Below are 19,286 nucleotides of genomic sequence, written 5' to 3'. Positions count from 1 at the left end.
AAATTATAAATTAATACCACTGGGCTCTCAGTGCCTTCTGCTGTGCACTTCAGAAGACTAAGTTCAAACAGTTTTAAAGATACTGGTTTGTTTCCTAACCTTCTTGTTAGATGACAAGTGAATGAACACAAAGCAAAATATGGTGGCTTGATGACATCAAATACATGACGTACACGAGGCCTGATTACATCAAATACACGTTAAAATAAAATAATGAACTGAACGTATTTTAGCTACAAATGGCATTTGTTAATAAATGATCTGGCAGTGATACATATTTGCCTTACTCTTTCCCTCTGAGACAGCTCTGCTACGCAAAATGAACTACATTCTGTTTGCCCAAGAGGCTGGATGTGACAATGACACAAACAACAACTATAACAGTAGAGTTTCTGGACACTCGAACACATTTGAGCATCTTTATGGACTGTATAAAAAAGCAAGAGCTGCAGTGGTATTTCATCAGAACTGTCAGCATAACACCAGTATGTTTTTTTTTAAAGTAGGAATGTTTGATTTGTAGAGTGTTATTTAAAAATAAAATAAAATGGCTTGCTGCCATTATTTCAGCAGCTTTACAAATCCCTGAGAATTATTTATTTCTGTGAAAACAGAATGATAAGCCAGTGCAGATCTTGGGCTTGTTTTCATTGACTCTTTTGGAAAATACTTTAAACCAATCTTGCAAAATTCGATTTGGATGCCTGTGTGTGACAAGTAATTTTTTGACAAGTAAATAAAACACAGTATTTTTCATTAGCATTATTTTCATTTTGGTGAAAGACAGACAAGTAAGTTTTGAGTAAGTTTTGTGTTTCAGCTGATATATTTCCATAAAATAATTGCAAGTCATTTTTAAACCATTTCAATTGGTTTGCAATCAGATTTCCTCCATGTCTTGGGAGGGGTGGGGGAGAAGAGAATAAGTCATGTCCTAAGAGTAATTTAGTATATCTTCTTTCTTCTTTGCTAAGAGGTTTAATACATTTGGTTACATTAGAGAGAGAGCCTGCATCCTTAATTATGAATATTCTGTACTGAGAAGTACTGAGGCAGAGATTGCTACATTTGTTAATGTTCTGTCTGAAATGGCTTAGCAGTATTGCCCATAGCTTAAACCTTTAGATAAAATCATCTTGGATATGGTGAACGAAAAAACAGAACTGCTGGAAGCATACTGATAAGGCTTACTTCACATCAGTAGCCATCTCTGGACTATCTAACCATACTAAATATTCTTTATGAGCATGTATTTGGATTGCTCACACTACTATGCAGATCATAGCACTTGAACTCCTTTCATTTCCTAGTAGCACACTATTTCACTCTAGAGGCTGCTGTGGCATTGCTATGGTAACAACATTCCCTTTGCCTGTATGTACTCATCTTGAGACTCATCTTGACTAAAATACTCATTTCTCAGTCAGGTCAATATAGTCCAGGGTTATCTTGTTTTAATAAAAAATTCCTTCTTTAATGTCCCAAAAGAGTTAAGTTAATTAGCAAATCACCATAGGCCCTTCTTATAATCTAATGTATTCCAGCATTTTAAGCATATCATGGACGGTCACATCGTTAGGCTCTGTATCTTCTGGGAATTAATTTACTTTGGAAATATACAAAAAAAAAAAAAAAAAAAGCACAAAAATAGGAAGCCCCAAATAGCATTGCACACAAATGCATGATCTACTTTGTGGTCGGTATGATCGCACCTGAAAACTTCATTAACAGCACAGTCCGTATGCATGGTTCTGTAACAGAGCCCTTAGGCTGAGAAATACCCACTTTTATAATCCTGCTGTGTATGTTTCCTTCAGTGCAGTGCATTTGAATGCAAAGCTGAAAGCAAATACACAGCATTCTCTTGACATTTTGTGGTGAGGTGTGCTGACAAATTTGTGTCCTTGGACTGAGATAAGGTTGTTTCTATAAAAGTCTCCAAACATGATGACTGTGCACGGACTCTATTTGCAAAACATTTCTATTCCCTTGGATAAGTGCACTGTCATAAAGCACTTTCCTCGCATCATTATTTTTCTCATACAAATACTTTTAGTTTGAGAATTATTATATAAAAATAATTTCTCATCTGCTGTTAGGAAATGCATAAAATCCATTTTTAGTGCTTCCTTTAGTGCTGAAATCAGGGCAGGCTCTGCCACTCTACATCATGCATTTAAAGACATATATTATAGCATGGGACATTCTGCCAGAAGAGCTGCTGCTGGCTGAATCTGAGGGACTTTTTCTTGAGCCTTAATTCTGATTTTTATTTGTTCTGTTTCTCTCTTTCACAATGTCTCTCTCATACGCTCTCTTTCTGTCATAGTGTAAGTAAGTATCTGTCTGCAAAGCTAAAGTCAGGGCTATAATTAGGAAGCAAGGGACCTGCGGAGAAACTGGCCACCTTATTCCCTAGGATCTGGCACACACCCAAAATTTGAGCATCCTTAGCAGAATTTGAGTTGAAAAACTTCAGCTAATTCAGCTGGACAACTAGGTTTTGTAACAGTGTAAGGCATCCATTGGTCTGCTGCTTTCTTAGATAACTGATCCTGCAAATGAAAATAAGAGTTGCCAGTAGAAACCAGCAGAGACTAGGCGGCCTGATCCAAAGCCCATTGGAGTCAGTTGGAGGATTTCCAGATTCTCATGGTCATTTCTACTAGGGTCTCTTATGCTTCTCCCTCCCCCATGAAGTGATAGTGAATATGTTTTGTGGGAGACAGAACACAAGAAACTAAGCCAAATTTAAAAAATTGAAATAGAAAGTAAATGCCAGCCATCATGGCTCACTTAATCACTGCGAGACATCCTTTTCTCCATACCTTGTCTGCTCATTTTCTGTTGAGACTATAAACTCTTTGGGGCAGAGACTTTTTCTCCTTAAATATTTGCTAAGTGCCTTTGAGCTGTACGTACATGACAGCAAAAGACATGCAGGATCCCAATTTATGCATAAACGTGTATGGCAGGTTCATAGTTCTCATAGATTTTGAAGCCAGAAGGGAGCATTAGATCATCTACTCTGGCGTCCTGAATAATAGAAGACACAGAATTTCACCCAGATACCCCTGTTTTGAACCCACACCTGAAAAGCACAATGAGAACAAATATTCCATCAATTCCTTCCACATGCAGAAGATGCAAAATGGGAAGAAGTTGTGAAAACCATTCCAGACAGAGAAACCATACAAAGGAATCCAAGGAGATAGAGAAACTGCAGAGATGTTAGAAACACTGTGATTCATCTTGGGAAAATGCAAGCCAGTACATCTCTAGGAAAATAATAACTGGGAGGCTGCTGAATGTCATGATGTACTGGGAATAATATTTCACTAGTTGTCTGCTTTTGGGCCAGTAATAGCTATGTTGTCAGGGATTTGTAGTTTTACTGTTTAGAGTGGAAGTAACTTGTGATGTTGTTTTCTATTTGACTACTGCTAGCCTTTAAAGGTAGTAAAGTAGCAAATATCTTGTTCCTGATCAAGATAAGTGGATACATTGCTGATGCTTAGCATTGCATTTGAATGCCATGCTGCATTCATGGACAAACTGCTACTTCAACCTTTTTATCTCATTTGAGGGCTATCCTATTCAGTTGCTGTCTCTTGCGCCCCATAGTCGTAATTTCTTAGTGTGGCCACATGAAACGCTGCCTTACCAAAATGATTGGGAGTTCATGTTTAGCATATTTTTTATTGATCATTTTCAATAAAAACGTGGCTTAATTTTCAAAGATGCTGGCGAATTCACAACTCCCATTTACTTCAATAGCCTTATAGGAGTCAGCACCTTTGAAATTCAGGCCATGTTTTTAAAAGGTATTGAAATTACTCATGATATTAATGAATTCAGTAGTTTGAGGACCAAAATGCATTGATATAATGTTAGCGGTTGGTTTCCTTGAAAGTTAGATAAGTAGCAGATAAGCAAAATTTACTTCAGTTCTTGTCATTTTTTAATCCTTCTTGCTGTGTCAGCTAGGAACATCTGTATGTAGGAGTAGCTATACTGCAGGAGATCACTAGTTCATCTAATCTAGTATCCTGCCTCTAGCTGTGGCAACCCCCATCATAGGGCATGTAGCCAATTGTGCAATACTGCATATCGGATAGTGAGAGAGTTCCTTCCCAAATCCATCTGGCTGTTGACATAAGGCCTGAAGCATAAGGAAACTCAGGAGAATTCTATAAGTGCTACAAAGCAGTCTAGCTTCTGAAATAAGCCTTTTTATCATTCATCCTTGGAAACTAGTCTCTTGTCAGTATATGCTTTATCTGATACACCAAAAATTGAGACTGTTGTTCTGTAAGGCAGAATCAAGTGTTTGCTGCTATCCATCATATTGCATTCTGGCTTTTTTAATTACTAGTTCCCTATTGTACTGGTAATTTGAAGCATCACAAATATAGCCAAGATTTTAAAGTATGGCTCCTCAATCCATATTTAGGTACCTAAATAAGTAGCCTGTTTTTCAGAAGTGCTGAGCTCCTCCCAGCTCCCACTGAAGATTTTAAAATCTTGGTCTGTGGATATTATCCCCAACGTTTATGGGTTTTTCTATGAATGTCATGGACATAGACAAAATGATTGTATTACTTGATCAGATTATAGTGTCCATTGAAGCCAAAAGAGATTTTATCATTGATTCAGTAGATCTTTATGATTTTTAAAATGTTTTTGTTAAGCACAGACAGTGGGGTTGGAGCAAACAAAGATCTCAGTCCTGCAAACACATACTATTGGCCTTAATCTTTAGTAAAGAAAATAGTGCTGTTGATGCTGCCTAGTAATGTGTACAGGATTGGCCCCTTTGTCTTATTTCCAGCCTTGAGAAACTGGCAGATCTTCAAGACAAATGTGGTATATGGGCCAGACTCCCAATTTCTTCCACAGGCTGGAGAGTAAGTGAGCAAACCCCATATTCCTTCCCCCTCTTCACCTTGCAAACATAGGAAATTCTGCAAAGAGCCCCAAGGAGTTTCCTGGCCCTTGAACATGTTTTTCCACATATGGGCACAAGCTGGCTTTTAAGCCTTATCACCAATATGCTTTGATAACAATTTACTGGGAAAGGGAACTGACTGAATGTGGGGCAGATGAAAAAGAACAGAATGAAATTAAAATGTAATCTTTTGCAAAATATTAACTTTAGCCAACCACAAAGAAGCACAGACTATAACTTTCATGCTTATAAGGTAAACCCAGTTGACTTCAGTGGCTAGGATTTCACCCAGTTTATTGTACATTCATAATATTTATTCCAGGTGGTGGTGTGTGTTTTATGTAATATGGTTAACATTTTACAATAGGTACAAATAAGTCATTTGCTAAAGATTGCTTGGTGTGAATTATTTTCTAGTTTGTGTAGAGGCCATCTGTTGGTCCACTCCATTTAGCATGAGCGAATGGCTACGTTACACATGAGAATACTTTCTAATATTAGAATAGCACAGAATTCCTCATGTCCACTTCCACTGGAAAGAGAGCACAGAGGGTACCATCAAAATCATGGTCACACTACAAGTCCAGTGGTTTGTTCCATTGGAATCTTCAGTGCCCTTTCAGAATCTGAAATCCTTCAACCAGAGAGACTTGAGAAATATAGCACAAGATAAGACAGTTGGGGCTGGTCCTGCTTTGAGCAGGGGGTTGGACTAGATGACCTCCTGAGATTCCTTCCAACCCTAATCTTCCATGATTCTATGATAAAAGCCTACTGTGAATGAGATCAGAGAGATCTGATCTCACGAGTAGTTGTTACACTGGAGAGCACTGCTTCTGAAGTCAGTGGAATTACTTGGGTGGGAAAGCGTTGCAGGATTGGGTCCAAGCTCTTTGGTTTTATTTCTTCAGCTGATGAGTTTTCGCCAAGAAGGTGTCCCTATTGAAGCTTTTAAATCTTATTCCCCTCTGGATTAATTTCTCATTGCACTGATTTAAAAATGTTACCAGTCACTAATGTTGCAGGTGCAAGAGATGAGTCCAAGTGGAAAAACATGTATTGTTAATTTATTGTAAGTTAGAATGGCCTAAATGACTTTTTGTCTAGGTACAATTATATGAAAAGCTAATGTATAAATAATTCAATCAGCTTTGCCAGAGGGAGGAATTCTTAAATGAGTCTAATTATTCTCGTTCCCTTGTGACTTTGGACATGAAATTAACCTTGCAAAATGTTATCTTTTGCAGAGTATTCGCTTTAGCCATCCATAAAGAAGCACAAAGTATAACTTGCTCAGAAGGTAAAATCTATCAGTTTAAAGACTATACAGTGAAAGGGGGGAAAATGTCTGTTGTAATCAAATTGTTCAGTATAGATTTGCTCATCTGAGGTAGATAAACTGAGTGCCGGGCAGTTTGATGTATGTCCACCACTATCTTTCACATGAGACATTAAAAACTGAGGTCCTCAGTGCCTTTATTCATATTAAAATTACCCATGGCACTTTTGATCAGAGTAGACATTTACCCCACGCTCCATGGCCAACAGTTTCTCTTCCTCTCACAGCTTGTTGCGCAGTGCTTGCTGCCACCCTCCAACCTATTCGGGTGCTGACTGTATGTGCAGTTGCAATAGTTTGAAAAGTGTTTTGGGATCCATTGGGATAAAAAGTGCTCTATAGATGTGGGTAATATCATCATTAGGGTTGTTATTTGTAATGTAATGCTGCCATTTTTATACTGAATATAAACTGCAAGTCTTGCCCAGAATCAGTGCTCCTAAAATAAATCCAACGCACAGTCACACCCCTCATCCTTGGAGTAACAGAGAAAGCAAACGATCTTTGTGTTCCAGACTCTTGTGCTCCATAATTTTGTGTATTTCTTTGATACCAGGGTAGTAGACATTTTTTGAAATACCACCCACAGTGGTTAAGTGAATTAGGAGAATGCGTTTCATTGAGTTTCAATGGGATGAATTCTCCCAAGCCACTTAGGTGTTTTTGATTACAAAAAAAAAAAAAAAAAAAAATTCACCTTACAGAAGATACCTAAGAAAGACACATCTATTTCCAGTGTATTGGTCATTTTTGAGTGCTTTCTGATGCCGCAATGCAGTTATTGTCAGTATGGAAAAATCCTGTATACCAAAGCCAAATCTAGAACAGGCTTCCCCCACCCCCCTTTACATTAGTAAAACATTCACCTATTTTATAGAATCATCTACGTTTGCATTTATGGGTCCATCACTGACTTATCTGAGCACTTATAGAGTAGGAGGGAATATTTTACACTCCTACAACTTTATTTCTGACTAGATTACGCAAAACATGCAAAGTTCTTTGTGCAAAACTTGTAAGCAGATTTGAGAAGGAAAGGCTGCTCCTTGCCAGCCTGTGAACTAAAGGCCCTGCATTCCCCTATGCAGGAAATTTAGATCCGTAGATCTGCATAGTGGTAGATCTACTGGAAATTCCCCTGAATCATCTTAAACATCAGGAAAAGCTTCCTGGCAATGAAATCTTATAGGTTATAGAATAATCCTAAAAGCCAAATTCTGCTTGTTTTTACTCATCTGAAATATCCTGTTGACTTCAGCTGAAGTACTATATTTTTCTGTATTTTATTATACTGTTATCCCCATTCCTTGAAACCCTTACAACTAGATTGTACAGAGTGCTGGAAGACATACTGTACAGAATAAATCTGCCTAAGAGGAGCAGGACTAGATGATTTAATAGGTCTTTTCCTATTAATATTATAATTAATTTTTCTAATTAATATGATTCTATGACTGTTCAGTTATCTGAGGAGTAGGAAATGGAGAACAAAGCAACCCAGAGTGATTTTAGACAGATCACAATTACACACGCAAATGCCACCTGATGATTAAAGACTGTATATTGAAAAATGCAGTCACACATTTAAACCCACAAGCACACTCCTACAGAACCAGCCAAATGATTCTGCTTCTTTAGTAATAGATCTTTTGCAACTGAAAATTCTGACGTGTGCAATTGTGGCCCAAGACAGAGTTACACTGGTGAATCAAAATCAGAGACCTGAACTCTTATGGGAAACTTTAACTGAAGATGAGTATTTAAAGAACTGAAGAGTCTTCCAGTATAATTGAGAAATTAACTGAGTGAGTTATAATGCATTTAAATTATGTAGCCTAGTAGACAGAGCAGTGGACTGGGACTCTGGAGACCTGGGTTCCAATCTTGGTTCTACTACTGGCCTATTGGGTAACCGATGGCACGTGTATTTGCATCTCTGTGCCTCAGTTTCCCTATTTGTAAAATAGGTATCGTAATGCTGACCACCTTATAAAGTGCTGTGAGACTAAGGGATGAAAAGTGCTATATAAGAGCTAGGTGCTATCATCATCATTGAGTGTTCCCAACTCTCAAGTCCCTTAGAAAAGATGGTCCAGTGGTTAGGGTGCAAGCCTCGCACTTTGGAGTTGTGCATTCAGTCCCTGCTATGCTACAAACTTCCTGTGTGACCTTGGGCAAGTCCCTTAGCCTCTCAGCCTCAGTTCCTCCTATGTAAAATGGGATTAATAGCAATTCTTTCCCTCACAGGAGGGATAAAAATGTGAGGATAAATATATTAAAGATTTTGAGGTGGTCAGCTACTATGGTAATGGGGACCATACAAGTAGCATAGATAGATAGCAATTGGCAGGAGACATTTAGCACCTCACAAAATCAGGCCTCCTGAGATTTAAGTTTCCAGCAAAGAGCCCAGGCAGTATGACTTTGCACATCGTTCCCAAGTCTGTACAACATCAAAAGAATCATTGTCCCAAAGATCATGGAATTAAAGAAGGGAATTGGCCTGACCGTGTACCATTAAGTCATTTTAGAGCACTAGATCAATAACTTGCATTAGCAGGTATTAGGTACAAGAAAGCTTGAAGGAGCATCAGTTATGCTGCAATCCGTGGTTGCTATGGTTCAGAAGAGCTGAATGGTGCAGACGATGTAATTGGAACTCTAGGTTTAAAAATAATCCCATATGCTACATGCTTTTAGCAGAAAGCTAGAAGAAAGCTGTGTACTGATAGGAAAGGACTACCAGTCTGGCTATTCGGAGTAGTTAGAATATAAATACTGGGTCATCTCTCTGCCTGAGGAAACCTAGTGCAATCAGGAAAAAAGGCCAGATACATTAACCTATTGATGATCCATTCCATGAAGCTATGACTCTAGAACGGGTTTGAAAGATACAGATTTAGAAGAGAGGACTCTGTCTAATAGGACAAAAAACATACAGTATACCTTAAATAAGAAAGAGGGTGTTTATATATAATTCGGTGTATAAACGTTTGCTCATTAGTTTACTTCTTTTTAAAAAATGAAATGGACATTGTGTCAATGAACATACTGAGGGCTGATTCTGCCTTCTGGCCCTCTATGGTGCTCCCACAGTGCACAGACGTGGTAAAGAAACCACAGCAGTCTGGGGGAGAATTTCCTCAGCACAGGAGTAGCATGGGATTGACATAACTGGTGTAGCGGGGGGATTGGCATGCATGTGGTATGGCTCTATTTCTGGAGTGCCAGCAAAGAATCTTCCCCACTATCTTTTTTTAATGAAAATAGTGTGTATCAAATGATTAATTGAGGAAACAACTCTGAGAAATACCAAAATGAAAACAGTACAAACCCTCAGCAAGTCTACATTTGGTTTTGGGGGAATGCTCCACTGGCCGACCCCCTGGTTTCTCCCATTCCTGTTATCTGAATTTAGGTTATTTTCTGAAATGTGCATCATTTTTATGGAAAACTTACCATTCCAAACCTCCTGCTTAGACAAAATACAGGTCCCTGTTCCACTTCCACTGCGTTGTACTCTGAGGGCCAAACCCACCATCCTTGGCTCATATTTGCCCTGACAAAATCCCTGTTGAAGTCAGTGAAGCTCTTGCCAGAGTGACCCTGAAGGATTCAGTCCTGTGCCTGCTATCGCTTTATTTGTGACTTTTATTCATATACAAGTTTTCTGCCAAACGCAGTTCCTTGTAGGAATCCCTGGCAGTATGTGATAGGAGACATAGTTAGGTTTTTTATGCATACTCTTCAGTTCAAAGGAGATGTAATCTATTTTCAGGAAACTGCAAGGTTTCTATTATCATAAAAGGAAGCATCCTGGAACCCTTTTCACATAGCAAGAGCCCTGCTTATTTTCCACACTCTCATACATGTTTTGGCAGAAGCATAAAGTGGACACACTAATTTGTATTCTAGCTGATCAAGTGAGGGAGTCTCATTAATGCAAATTTTGGATCGGGGGCAGGTCATCTTCATAACCTGCAATAAAAAAAAAAAAACTGTATTGAATATTTTCTCCCAGAAGGGGATGCTCCTGTTAGATGCAATAGCCAAAAGGCAGTGGAACAAATCTCTTCTCATGTTGTCCTCATTTTAATATCATCTGCACAACAGCTGTTGGCACTAATCCTGTTAGTCCCAAACCTATACTATGAATAATGCTGAAGCTCACAGTCCTGTGCTCACTTTAGAACCTATCCAGTTCCCACTGATGTCAATGGCAAAACTTCCACTGACTTCACACTCATCAGGCCTTTTAGTAATCCGATCCTACTTGCCCATCAAAGCTACATGCCTTTTATCACACTGCTCCTTGTGCTCTTTCCTCCTCCTCTTTGTTTTTTCTATTATGTTTCCAATTTGTCCTCCTTAAAATCTTCTTCTTGCACCTTTCCTTTCATCTCTGATCAGCTAGAATCTGTCTCAGACATCATCCTTCCAATATTTATATTGTTCCCATTTGTGTTTGGCTGAAGGTCCTATGGGCAGAGGCCATTTCTAACTGGGTAAAATGCTTTGCACATGTATAGCACTAGATGAGCAATGAAATAAACAAACAATAAACTGGGAGGCCTTCCCATATCAGAGTGGAGCCCTGTGAAGTTGCAGACTCGACCACCTAGCTGAACTAGTTCTGGAGAAGGTGTGTGAGAGCAGCAGTGCTGGCAGCCTCCCAGTAGGTGTAACTGTTAACCCGGGTCTGAAGGTTAAGTAACATCCAATTTGGGAGTTCAGGAGTTTATCCCCTTTGGCCTTGCGAGACTCACTCTACCCTTCCCCATCCTAAATGCTCCTTTTTTCTGCTACCTAGAGGATACATAGGGGCTGAGTACATCCCGCTTAGCTCAGTACTGCAAGTGGAGTAGCTGTGTGTTCCATCACATAGCTTACAAGGGGACTAAAAGTAATGAGCAAGTGACTTGCTTCTGGAGGTACACAAGGCATCCCAGTATGAGCCTGAGCCCTAACTTCACATGCCTCAATGTGCTTTCCCTGCTCTTGTAGTAATACCACTACCATTAACTCCTTCTAGCTCTGCAGCTCCAGCTGTGAGAAACCTCCCTCCATCAATGTCATAGTCTGCAGGCGTGTTAAATCTTTCAGGTCCATCTTTTCCTGGAGACTTGCTAGAAAAATCCATCAGCCTCCTACTAGCCTCATCCTGTGTCACTGAGCCAGGCAATGGAGGAGCATCCCTGTATGGAGCAAAATAGTGCTGAGCTGGCTTAGGAGAGGCTGAGACACTTTTTAGTTCCTTGGAGAATTTAAATTCTTTGTTTTAATATTATTTTCATGTGAATCAACATTCTGCCTGTGCGTACCAGGGCTGTGCACACCATGACGGTGGGGAAAAGCCTGGCCTGAAGCAGCACAAGGTGTCCACAGTTCCCTCTGTCGGAGCATGCATAGCTTCCAAAGAGGATGGCAATGAAGACACTGGGAGGATTTGGATTCAGATCTCTCTCTCCACCAGCCTTGGCCTCTACCATAAATAAAAATTCATTTCCCATGCCAGGCACCTGAGGAGATGGCTGCAGTGTAAACACCACTTGCCTTTTCCCCGGGATGAATCTCCCCCACTCAAGCACAGCAAACCCAGCTGGTTCAGGGAAGAGAGAATTGCAGGGCCTTGCACCGCTGTTGGTGAATCAGTCTCTATGGCTTTTCCAGCTCTCTAAAGCTCGTGTGCCTAGATTTTCTCCTGCCTGGAGACCCACTTGGTGTAAGAGGAGGGTGGGGATATCAGAACATCAAATCCAGAATAAGCACTGCTCTCATTTACACCAGCTAGCTATAACACTTAAGGGACCATATGCCAGCTGTGAACTGTTGTGGCAGGGTTGTGCTCTACTCAAGAAAACTCTCCCTGCTTCCCATATGCTCCCTATTCTGGTATTGGGGGGCGGCAATTAATGTAGGAGCTGCCTCCACCAGCTTTGCACCATGATAGATGTCATCCCCAGGAGAGGAATTTTTTATCTGGCTGGCAACTGCCAGCTTCCATCTTCTCTTGAGCTGCTCAGGTTACACAAAGGGGGCTGGATCTAGAACAGAGAACTTGACCCAATTGTTCTGTATTTTGCTGCTATACAGTATCAATATATAGTATTAGTCTGCAGAAGAGAAGAATGAGAGGGGATTTGATAACAGTCTTTAATTACCTGAAAGGGGGTTCCAGGGAGGATGGCGCTAGGCTGCTCTCAGTGGTAGTAGATGAAAAGTAGGAGCAATGGTCTCAAGTTGTAGTGGGGGAGGTCTAGGTTGGATATTAGGAAAAACGTTTTCACTAGGCGGGTGGTGAAGCATTGGAATGGGTTACCTAGGGAGGTGGTGGAATCTCCATCCTTAGAGGTTTTTAAAGTGCAGCTTGACAAAGCCGTGGCTGGGATGATTTACTTGGGATTGGGTCCTGCTTTGAGCAGGGGGTTGGACTAGATGACATCTTTAGGTCCCTTCCAACCCTAATCTTCTATGATTCTATGATCAAGTAAAACCCAGCACATGAGGGAAATGGAAAAATAAAGATGCAAATGTCTCATTGGAGCTGCTTCTGTTCTGCTTGCCCTTCCACTGTCACACTAGTTTAATTACCATTCCCACACATCACATGCCAAGCCATACTTGATAGTTGTCAGATAGATGGCAAAATCAAGAGATGAGAAAAATGGTCTTTTGTGTATGTTTTTGATACGTTGGGTTATGTAGCTGTCAAAACACAACTTGCACAAACCTTGCACAAACTTACTAGGGGTAAATCTCTTCCTCAGCAGTTTGTACTTCTTTTGATCATTTTGCTTTAGATTGGGGTTATATCAATTGTTTTATTTTTGCCTCAATCTGATGAAATGATGGGTTTTGTTCATACATTTAATGTATGATTCACGAAAAGCAATGAAGTCTACTCTGTCTCAATGGAGTGTAGATCGCATCTGGAAATGCCTTCTGTTCCAAGTGTTTTATGCATTTCAGCTGGGGAAATGGAATATTTAATTTCATTATTCAGCATGGGGCTATTCATTTTGTACAATGAAGGGAAATTCATCAATAACATCGTCAGCTTCCAGAAAAATGATACTTGGTGTGACTGTTTCACACACTCTATTTATATTTTATATCTTTCTCATCACTCAGCAATTATTCATCTTCTCTACTAACAGGTGAAATTCTTGCATCGAGTTACTGTAATGCCTTCTGAAAGCAATTCAGTCACTGAAAGCAATTGCTTTTACTAAAAGATTTACTAAATGCAAATAACTAAATAAAGGATATTTCTTCCTGTTAGAATTTTAAGAACATTTAGAGATACTTCATAATAGATGGTAAATCAATGTTACCCGTCTTGGTATTCATTGTACTAACATTAATCATGATGGATTCTTGGAGATGGATGCAAATATGATATTGTAAGTAATTTCTTAGGAATGCCATTGAAATACAACATTAATTCATGTCCTCTTGTTATAAAATGTCACCAGCTACTCCCATTCTTCACTGCTGTTTTTCTTTTTAAAACCAATTTAGTTTAATATATGATATGGTCCATGTGAAGCCAGACAAACTTACGATAATTCTATCTACATCTTGCATATGGTTACTTTTAAATTTTAATTTCATTTTAGTGCTTCTGAAATCTACAGCCTCATGAAAGATCAAAGTGCAGTTGTAATTTCTGTGATTGGCCTGACCCTGCTCCCACTGAAATCAATTAAAGTTTTTCTATCTATTTCAACAGGACCGGGGACAGACTTCCTAGGACAGCATAGGACATCTCTGGTCATAAATAAATCAACATTTTCCTATTATCTCATTCTCCAGGAATGGTCAAATTATAGCTTATGCCAATTCATTCAAATGTTATGTTTATGGAAGCATGACAGCAGGGAAAGATGGGCTTGTGGTTAAGGTGCTCTATCATGGATTTCTGGTGTGACCTTGGGTTAACCATTTATTCTCTGCACCCAAGTTCCTAATCTGTAAAATAGAATAGTAGTACTTTCCTCTCTTGCAGAGATATTGCGAAGATAAATTCACTTCTGTTTGGAAGGCTTACAGACCCTACAACAATAAAGATCATCTGAGAACATAGATAATTTTACTCAGATACACTGTAATACAGTTACACTTTCCTTTCACTGTATGACTGTAAGGGCATTCACTCACCACAAGAGTACGTCCTGCCAGGCAGGTCTGGCATAGCAGTTCTTGCATGGCACCTCCTGCCAGTGGTCACTCCATCGTTGCACTGGTCTCTCTTCCTCTAATTCACAGTGCTCCCTACTCACAACTCAGCCCTCTGGCTAGGTCATTATGTAGCCACACACGTGCTTCTGGGGTATTAAAGTCTTGTTGGATTAGCTGTCCAGATTGAGCCTCAGACAGTCCTGCACCACTTCCCAGTGGCTGGTAGAGGAACCCAGACTCTTCCTCTACACTGGATTCCAGCCCAGGGACCCTATAACCAGCAGCCAAGGTTGACGTAGTCCCCAGCCTTGCTGCTGTTTCTCCGGCTTCTTCCTATGCTGCCTTCTCAGGTTATTTTTTTTTTCTTGCCACAACTCCCCTGGGGTTGACCCTTCTTCCAGGGCCAAGATGCCAGGACTTATTCTCCCTGCTGGGTTTCCTGCTCCCAGAGAGTGACTACAGACTTTCCTCCTATAGCTTCCTGGGGGGGTCAGAAGGTGGCAAATACCCAGGGGCCAGCAACTTTAAAAGTGTCCGGGCCATGGGTGGCAGGTGAAGCTTCCCCTTGGGGAGGCTAGCTCCCCATCCCGCCTCTTCTGCCTGTGGCCCTACCCACAGTCCACCTCCGCTCTGCCTCGGGCCCCGCTTGAATCCAGGCCCCGGCCCTGCCTCTCCCCCGCTTGCTGCCGCATCCCTTTTCCCCCTGCCTGCTCGGCCCCAACCTCCTCTTTTCCACGTCCCCCCTTCCCTGCATGGCCTTCCTGCCGCCGTGTCTCTCCGTCCTGCTCAGCCCCCCCACTGTCGCTCACTGCTTGGGGGAAGGGTGTGGAAGAGAGGAGGGGGATGGTGTAGGGAGGGGAGGGATGCAGCGTGGAGCGGGCCAAGCAGGGGAGGAGGCGGGGCCTGGGGTGGAGTGTGGGCGGGGCTGCAGGCAGAAGAGATGGGATGGGGAGCTTGCTTCCCAAGAGGAAGCTTCACCTAACACCCCTGGTCATAAACCTCAGCCCTCCCTTTCTAGGAGGGTGGGCACCATTGACTGCTCTGTCCTGGGGCCCGGAATTGCTGTCTGCCAGCCTACCCTGAGCATAAATTCATGAAGGCATGTGATCTATGAATAACTGTGACTGAGGACTGCTCTATAAGTCAAGGGTTCTCAGACTGGGGGTTGGGACCCCTCAAGGGGTTGCGAGGTTATTTTGGGGAAGGGGTCGTGTGCTGTCAGCTCCTGCACATGCCGTGGCTGCGACTGTCAGCCCCATGCATGGCTGACAGCCAGAGCCTTTCAGAGCTGGGGGGGGGGGGGGCAGAGAGCAACAGCTGCTGGCTGGGTGCTCTGGAGGCAGCACCACCCATGGCAGCAGCACAGAAGTAAGGGTGGCAAGGGTGGGGGGGGGGGGTCATCACAGCCTGAAATATTTTCAAAGGGGGTCCCAGAAAAAAAAGCTTGAGAACCCCTGATATAAGTTATGCATCATATAAATAACTTTTAATGATAGTGATCAGTTTGGCTGGTGTGCACTTGGGAAACTTAATTGGTGTGGTATATTGTTGTTCACATATGACCAGTTAAAGAGCTCAGAGCCTACAGTCCTTTTTCACAGAAATTTACGTTGATTGCAGTAATAGGCATTATCTTCACTGAAATTTCCCACATTGGCCTGCAGTACTGGACCTTAAATTTGTAGTGATGCTAGTTGTTGGGCAAATTTTCAAAGGTTCTTTACTCAGTGCCTGAAATTGTCTACACATTTTTCACATCTATCATTTGGCACACAGAGAACTCTGATTTTTGCTTTCTAAATGCATTTGCCAGTGCAGATAGGTTAGTTAGGCATCCACATAATTTTTATTCAAAACTGCAGGACCCAAACCTGTTCCTATTATAGTCAATGACAAAACTCCCATGGACTTCAATGGGAGCAAGATTGGACTCATTTTGAATTCTGAAAAATTCTGCTTGGACAAAGTGAGACATGAAAAATTGGAGGCACCATTTTACATACCTGCTGTAAATTGCAGAATGATGTAAGGCAGTGATTCCCATAACTTTAGGGCAACCATACAGATTGTCCAGTGTACGGTCTTGATTCTGATCTTACTTATCAGTGTAAAACAAGATTAACTCATCAAACACAATGGAGTTATATTTCTGAAACTGCTGTAAATGAGAGCAGAATCTAGCTTTAGGTTTTTTAGCTATACAAGTCAGTGACTTCCTTGAAAACCTTTACCAGTAGACTTGACCCTTGCACTGATATAGATTGGGGGGGAACATGTTAGGACTTCCAGTCTATCTAAGTAGTATATGTCGGTGTCAATGTTAACCAATTATTCCTTCTTTTTACATAGCATTTACCTCTCTTAGGTCCGAAATATCCTGGTGGCTCACATTCATCTACCATTTCATGATAATCCATAACACTTCTGAATGTCTGTTGGTTAAGGTTCTAATTCCATTTACTGTTTCAGAATAGAGCCTTTAGCGTCCCACACCTTCCATCTGCTTGGCCTGACTTTCTATGAACATACACTACAAACAATATAAAACCAACTTATTTTATTACCACCATTCATCTTCTAGGTTATCTAACCACTCAGTGTTGTATATAGCACAGGATTAGGTTTAAAGGAAAGGGGTGTATTATAAGGAGGGATTCCAAGTACAGGGAGGGCCATGAGTAAAGATATTAACCTGGGAATGGGAGAAGCAGACCCCAGGGAGCAGCTAGGAGAGAGAATTTAGAGGAGCAGAGGGAATGAGGGGGAAAGAAAGATGAAATAAGAGCAGTGGGGCAGGCTGGGGCAAAACTGTGAAGAGCACTGAAGGGAAAGACAATGGCCGTGACAAAGATACATCAAAGGACAAGAAGTCAATGAAGGAGGGGATGATGAGATCAAAAGTGTGGGAGAGGAAAATTATCTTAGCAGCAATATTTTGAGTAGACTGGATGAAGGGAAAGTGAGATTTACAGTGGCTGCTATCTATCCATCAGTGTTATCTGAGATACAGCAGTAATTTCCATTGCAGTTATGGGGAAATACTGATGACTGTGATTTGCCTCGCAGTGAACGATATTTAGCTACTGATTCTCCTTTAGTTTAAATGAAAGATAGATGACCAAATCTCCTGAACTAATCTGAAAATCTATCTCCAGTACCAATATATGCACAGTACTGAAAATGTTGGCGTTGAGATATTTGTTAGATAACAGTCCTGGATTAATTTTGTTATGAAAATGTAACTGTCTCTATGGTGCAACCATCACATAAAAAAGCTGCTGCCGAATAGAATAATACTGAATGTCTCTTCTCAAACAAATGAGAATGCTTTTTTCAAAACTAATTTATTTGTAAACATGTGGCAAATGTCTATACAAACATGCTTCCTTCAAACAGGTGGCAAGATTCATAGCTTACCTGTAAACAATTTAATTTTCCTTAATAAAGCCTCCATTCAGACATTGTAGATATAAAGCCAGCCAACATGGAGGACCTGACGGAAGTGATCACTGCATCTGAGTTTCATCCCCACCATTGCAATCTCTTTGTCTACAGCAGCAGCAAAGGATCCTTAAGACTCTGTGATATGAGGGCATCCGCCCTCTGTGACAAACATTCCAAACGTAAGTTCCTAAGCTACGTTTTGCTACACACGCTTCTTAATGCGCTTCACTTTTAGATAGCGCACCTCTATGTATGTACTGAAGTGCAACATGTTTCAAATGTACTAGCTTGCCAGTTGCAGACAGGCTATAGAAAACAGAACAGTGACAAAACTGAGTGAACCATTGAATTTATACAAGAGTTATTTAGGGACCTGATTGGAATCACTTCTCTAAACTGCTCCTCCTTGCAGTTCGTGCTACAAACACAGCTGAGGGAAAAACCCACAACCCTCTATCAACAGACAGATGGTTCTCAACAATTTAGATAGTCTGTTGTGAAGAGTCTATGAAAGGACTGTTCAGTATGAATGCGTATCTGCTATTTTGGAGTACAAATTTTAGTTGGCGCAAGCATATTTTGCCTAAATTTCATACAGAAAAAATCCAGGGAAGCATTTTTAGGGTGCATAAATGTTAAAGGGTCTCTTGAAGTTTGGCCCCAAGTTTTTTCAGATAAATGTAATTTCTTAGCATTGTTTTTGTTCAACTAAACAAATGAAGTAACTAATAATGTACAAGGCATGTAATATAGCAAAGACGGTCATTTCAAAATTGAACACTAAAAGGAATAAAACATAGTGGTACTATAAAAAGTATTCTGTGGTTGTCCTAATGTGGATGTATATAGCCTGTGAGATTCATATCAAGAAGTTGTAGCTATTTCATCTGATGACCAAATGAGGAATGTGGAATCTGCAAATGGAAAAAGGGAGTTATCTTAAGTTCATGATAGCACCAGAATATAAATTACCATGCGGCTGTCTTCTTTCATGAACAGTCTATGAAGTGAGGTATGGAATACATTACATTATGAAATAATCTGGCTATCAGCTCCTTAGAATCCAAATAGGAGAGAACAGGCATAGGGAGTCCTTTGAAACCCAGCTGGAGAGTGGCTTAAGTGTGGTAGGTTTAAAGATAATGAACTAATGTGATGGAGAGGGCACTTGCCATGAAGAAACTTTTAAATGGACTCAGGTTAATGCATAATGAAAGAGAAAACGAAACCAATAAATAGCACTCACATTACCTGGTTGTGATGGATGTTTTCTGGCATGGGGGTAAGGGCAGAAAGAATGCAGAATATAGAACCTAAAGATAAATGGTTAAAGTATAGCTTTGACAGCCAGTGGGAAAACCTGCAGAGGAGTTT

The 19,286-nt window shown here is 40.7% G+C and overlaps 1 protein-coding gene across 4 annotated transcripts in view; it reads left to right on the top strand.

Annotated features, from left to right (window-relative positions):
• Positions 1-19,286, top strand: part of PPP2R2C (protein phosphatase 2 regulatory subunit Bgamma) — a 267,835-nt gene that overhangs the window by 209,495 nt on the left and 39,054 nt on the right. For all 4 annotated transcript variants that reach the window (XM_067556420.1, XM_067556424.1, XM_067556422.1 and 1 more), the window contains exon 7: positions 17,927-18,091. In XM_067556420.1, the coding sequence (XP_067412521.1) occupies positions 17,927-18,091 (165 nt within the window). The remainder of the gene's footprint in view (positions 1-17,926; positions 18,092-19,286) is intronic.

Source organism: Emydura macquarii, unplaced genomic scaffold, assembly GCF_026122565.2.
Source record: "Emydura macquarii macquarii isolate MOO-44397 ecotype Brisbane River unplaced genomic scaffold, CSIRO-AGI_Emac_v2 contig_1768, whole genome shotgun sequence".
Lineage (NCBI taxonomy): Eukaryota > Metazoa > Chordata > Testudines > Chelidae > Emydura > Emydura macquarii.
The sequence above is the reverse complement of the archived record's forward strand: the minus strand, read 5'-3'. Positions and strand labels throughout refer to the sequence as shown.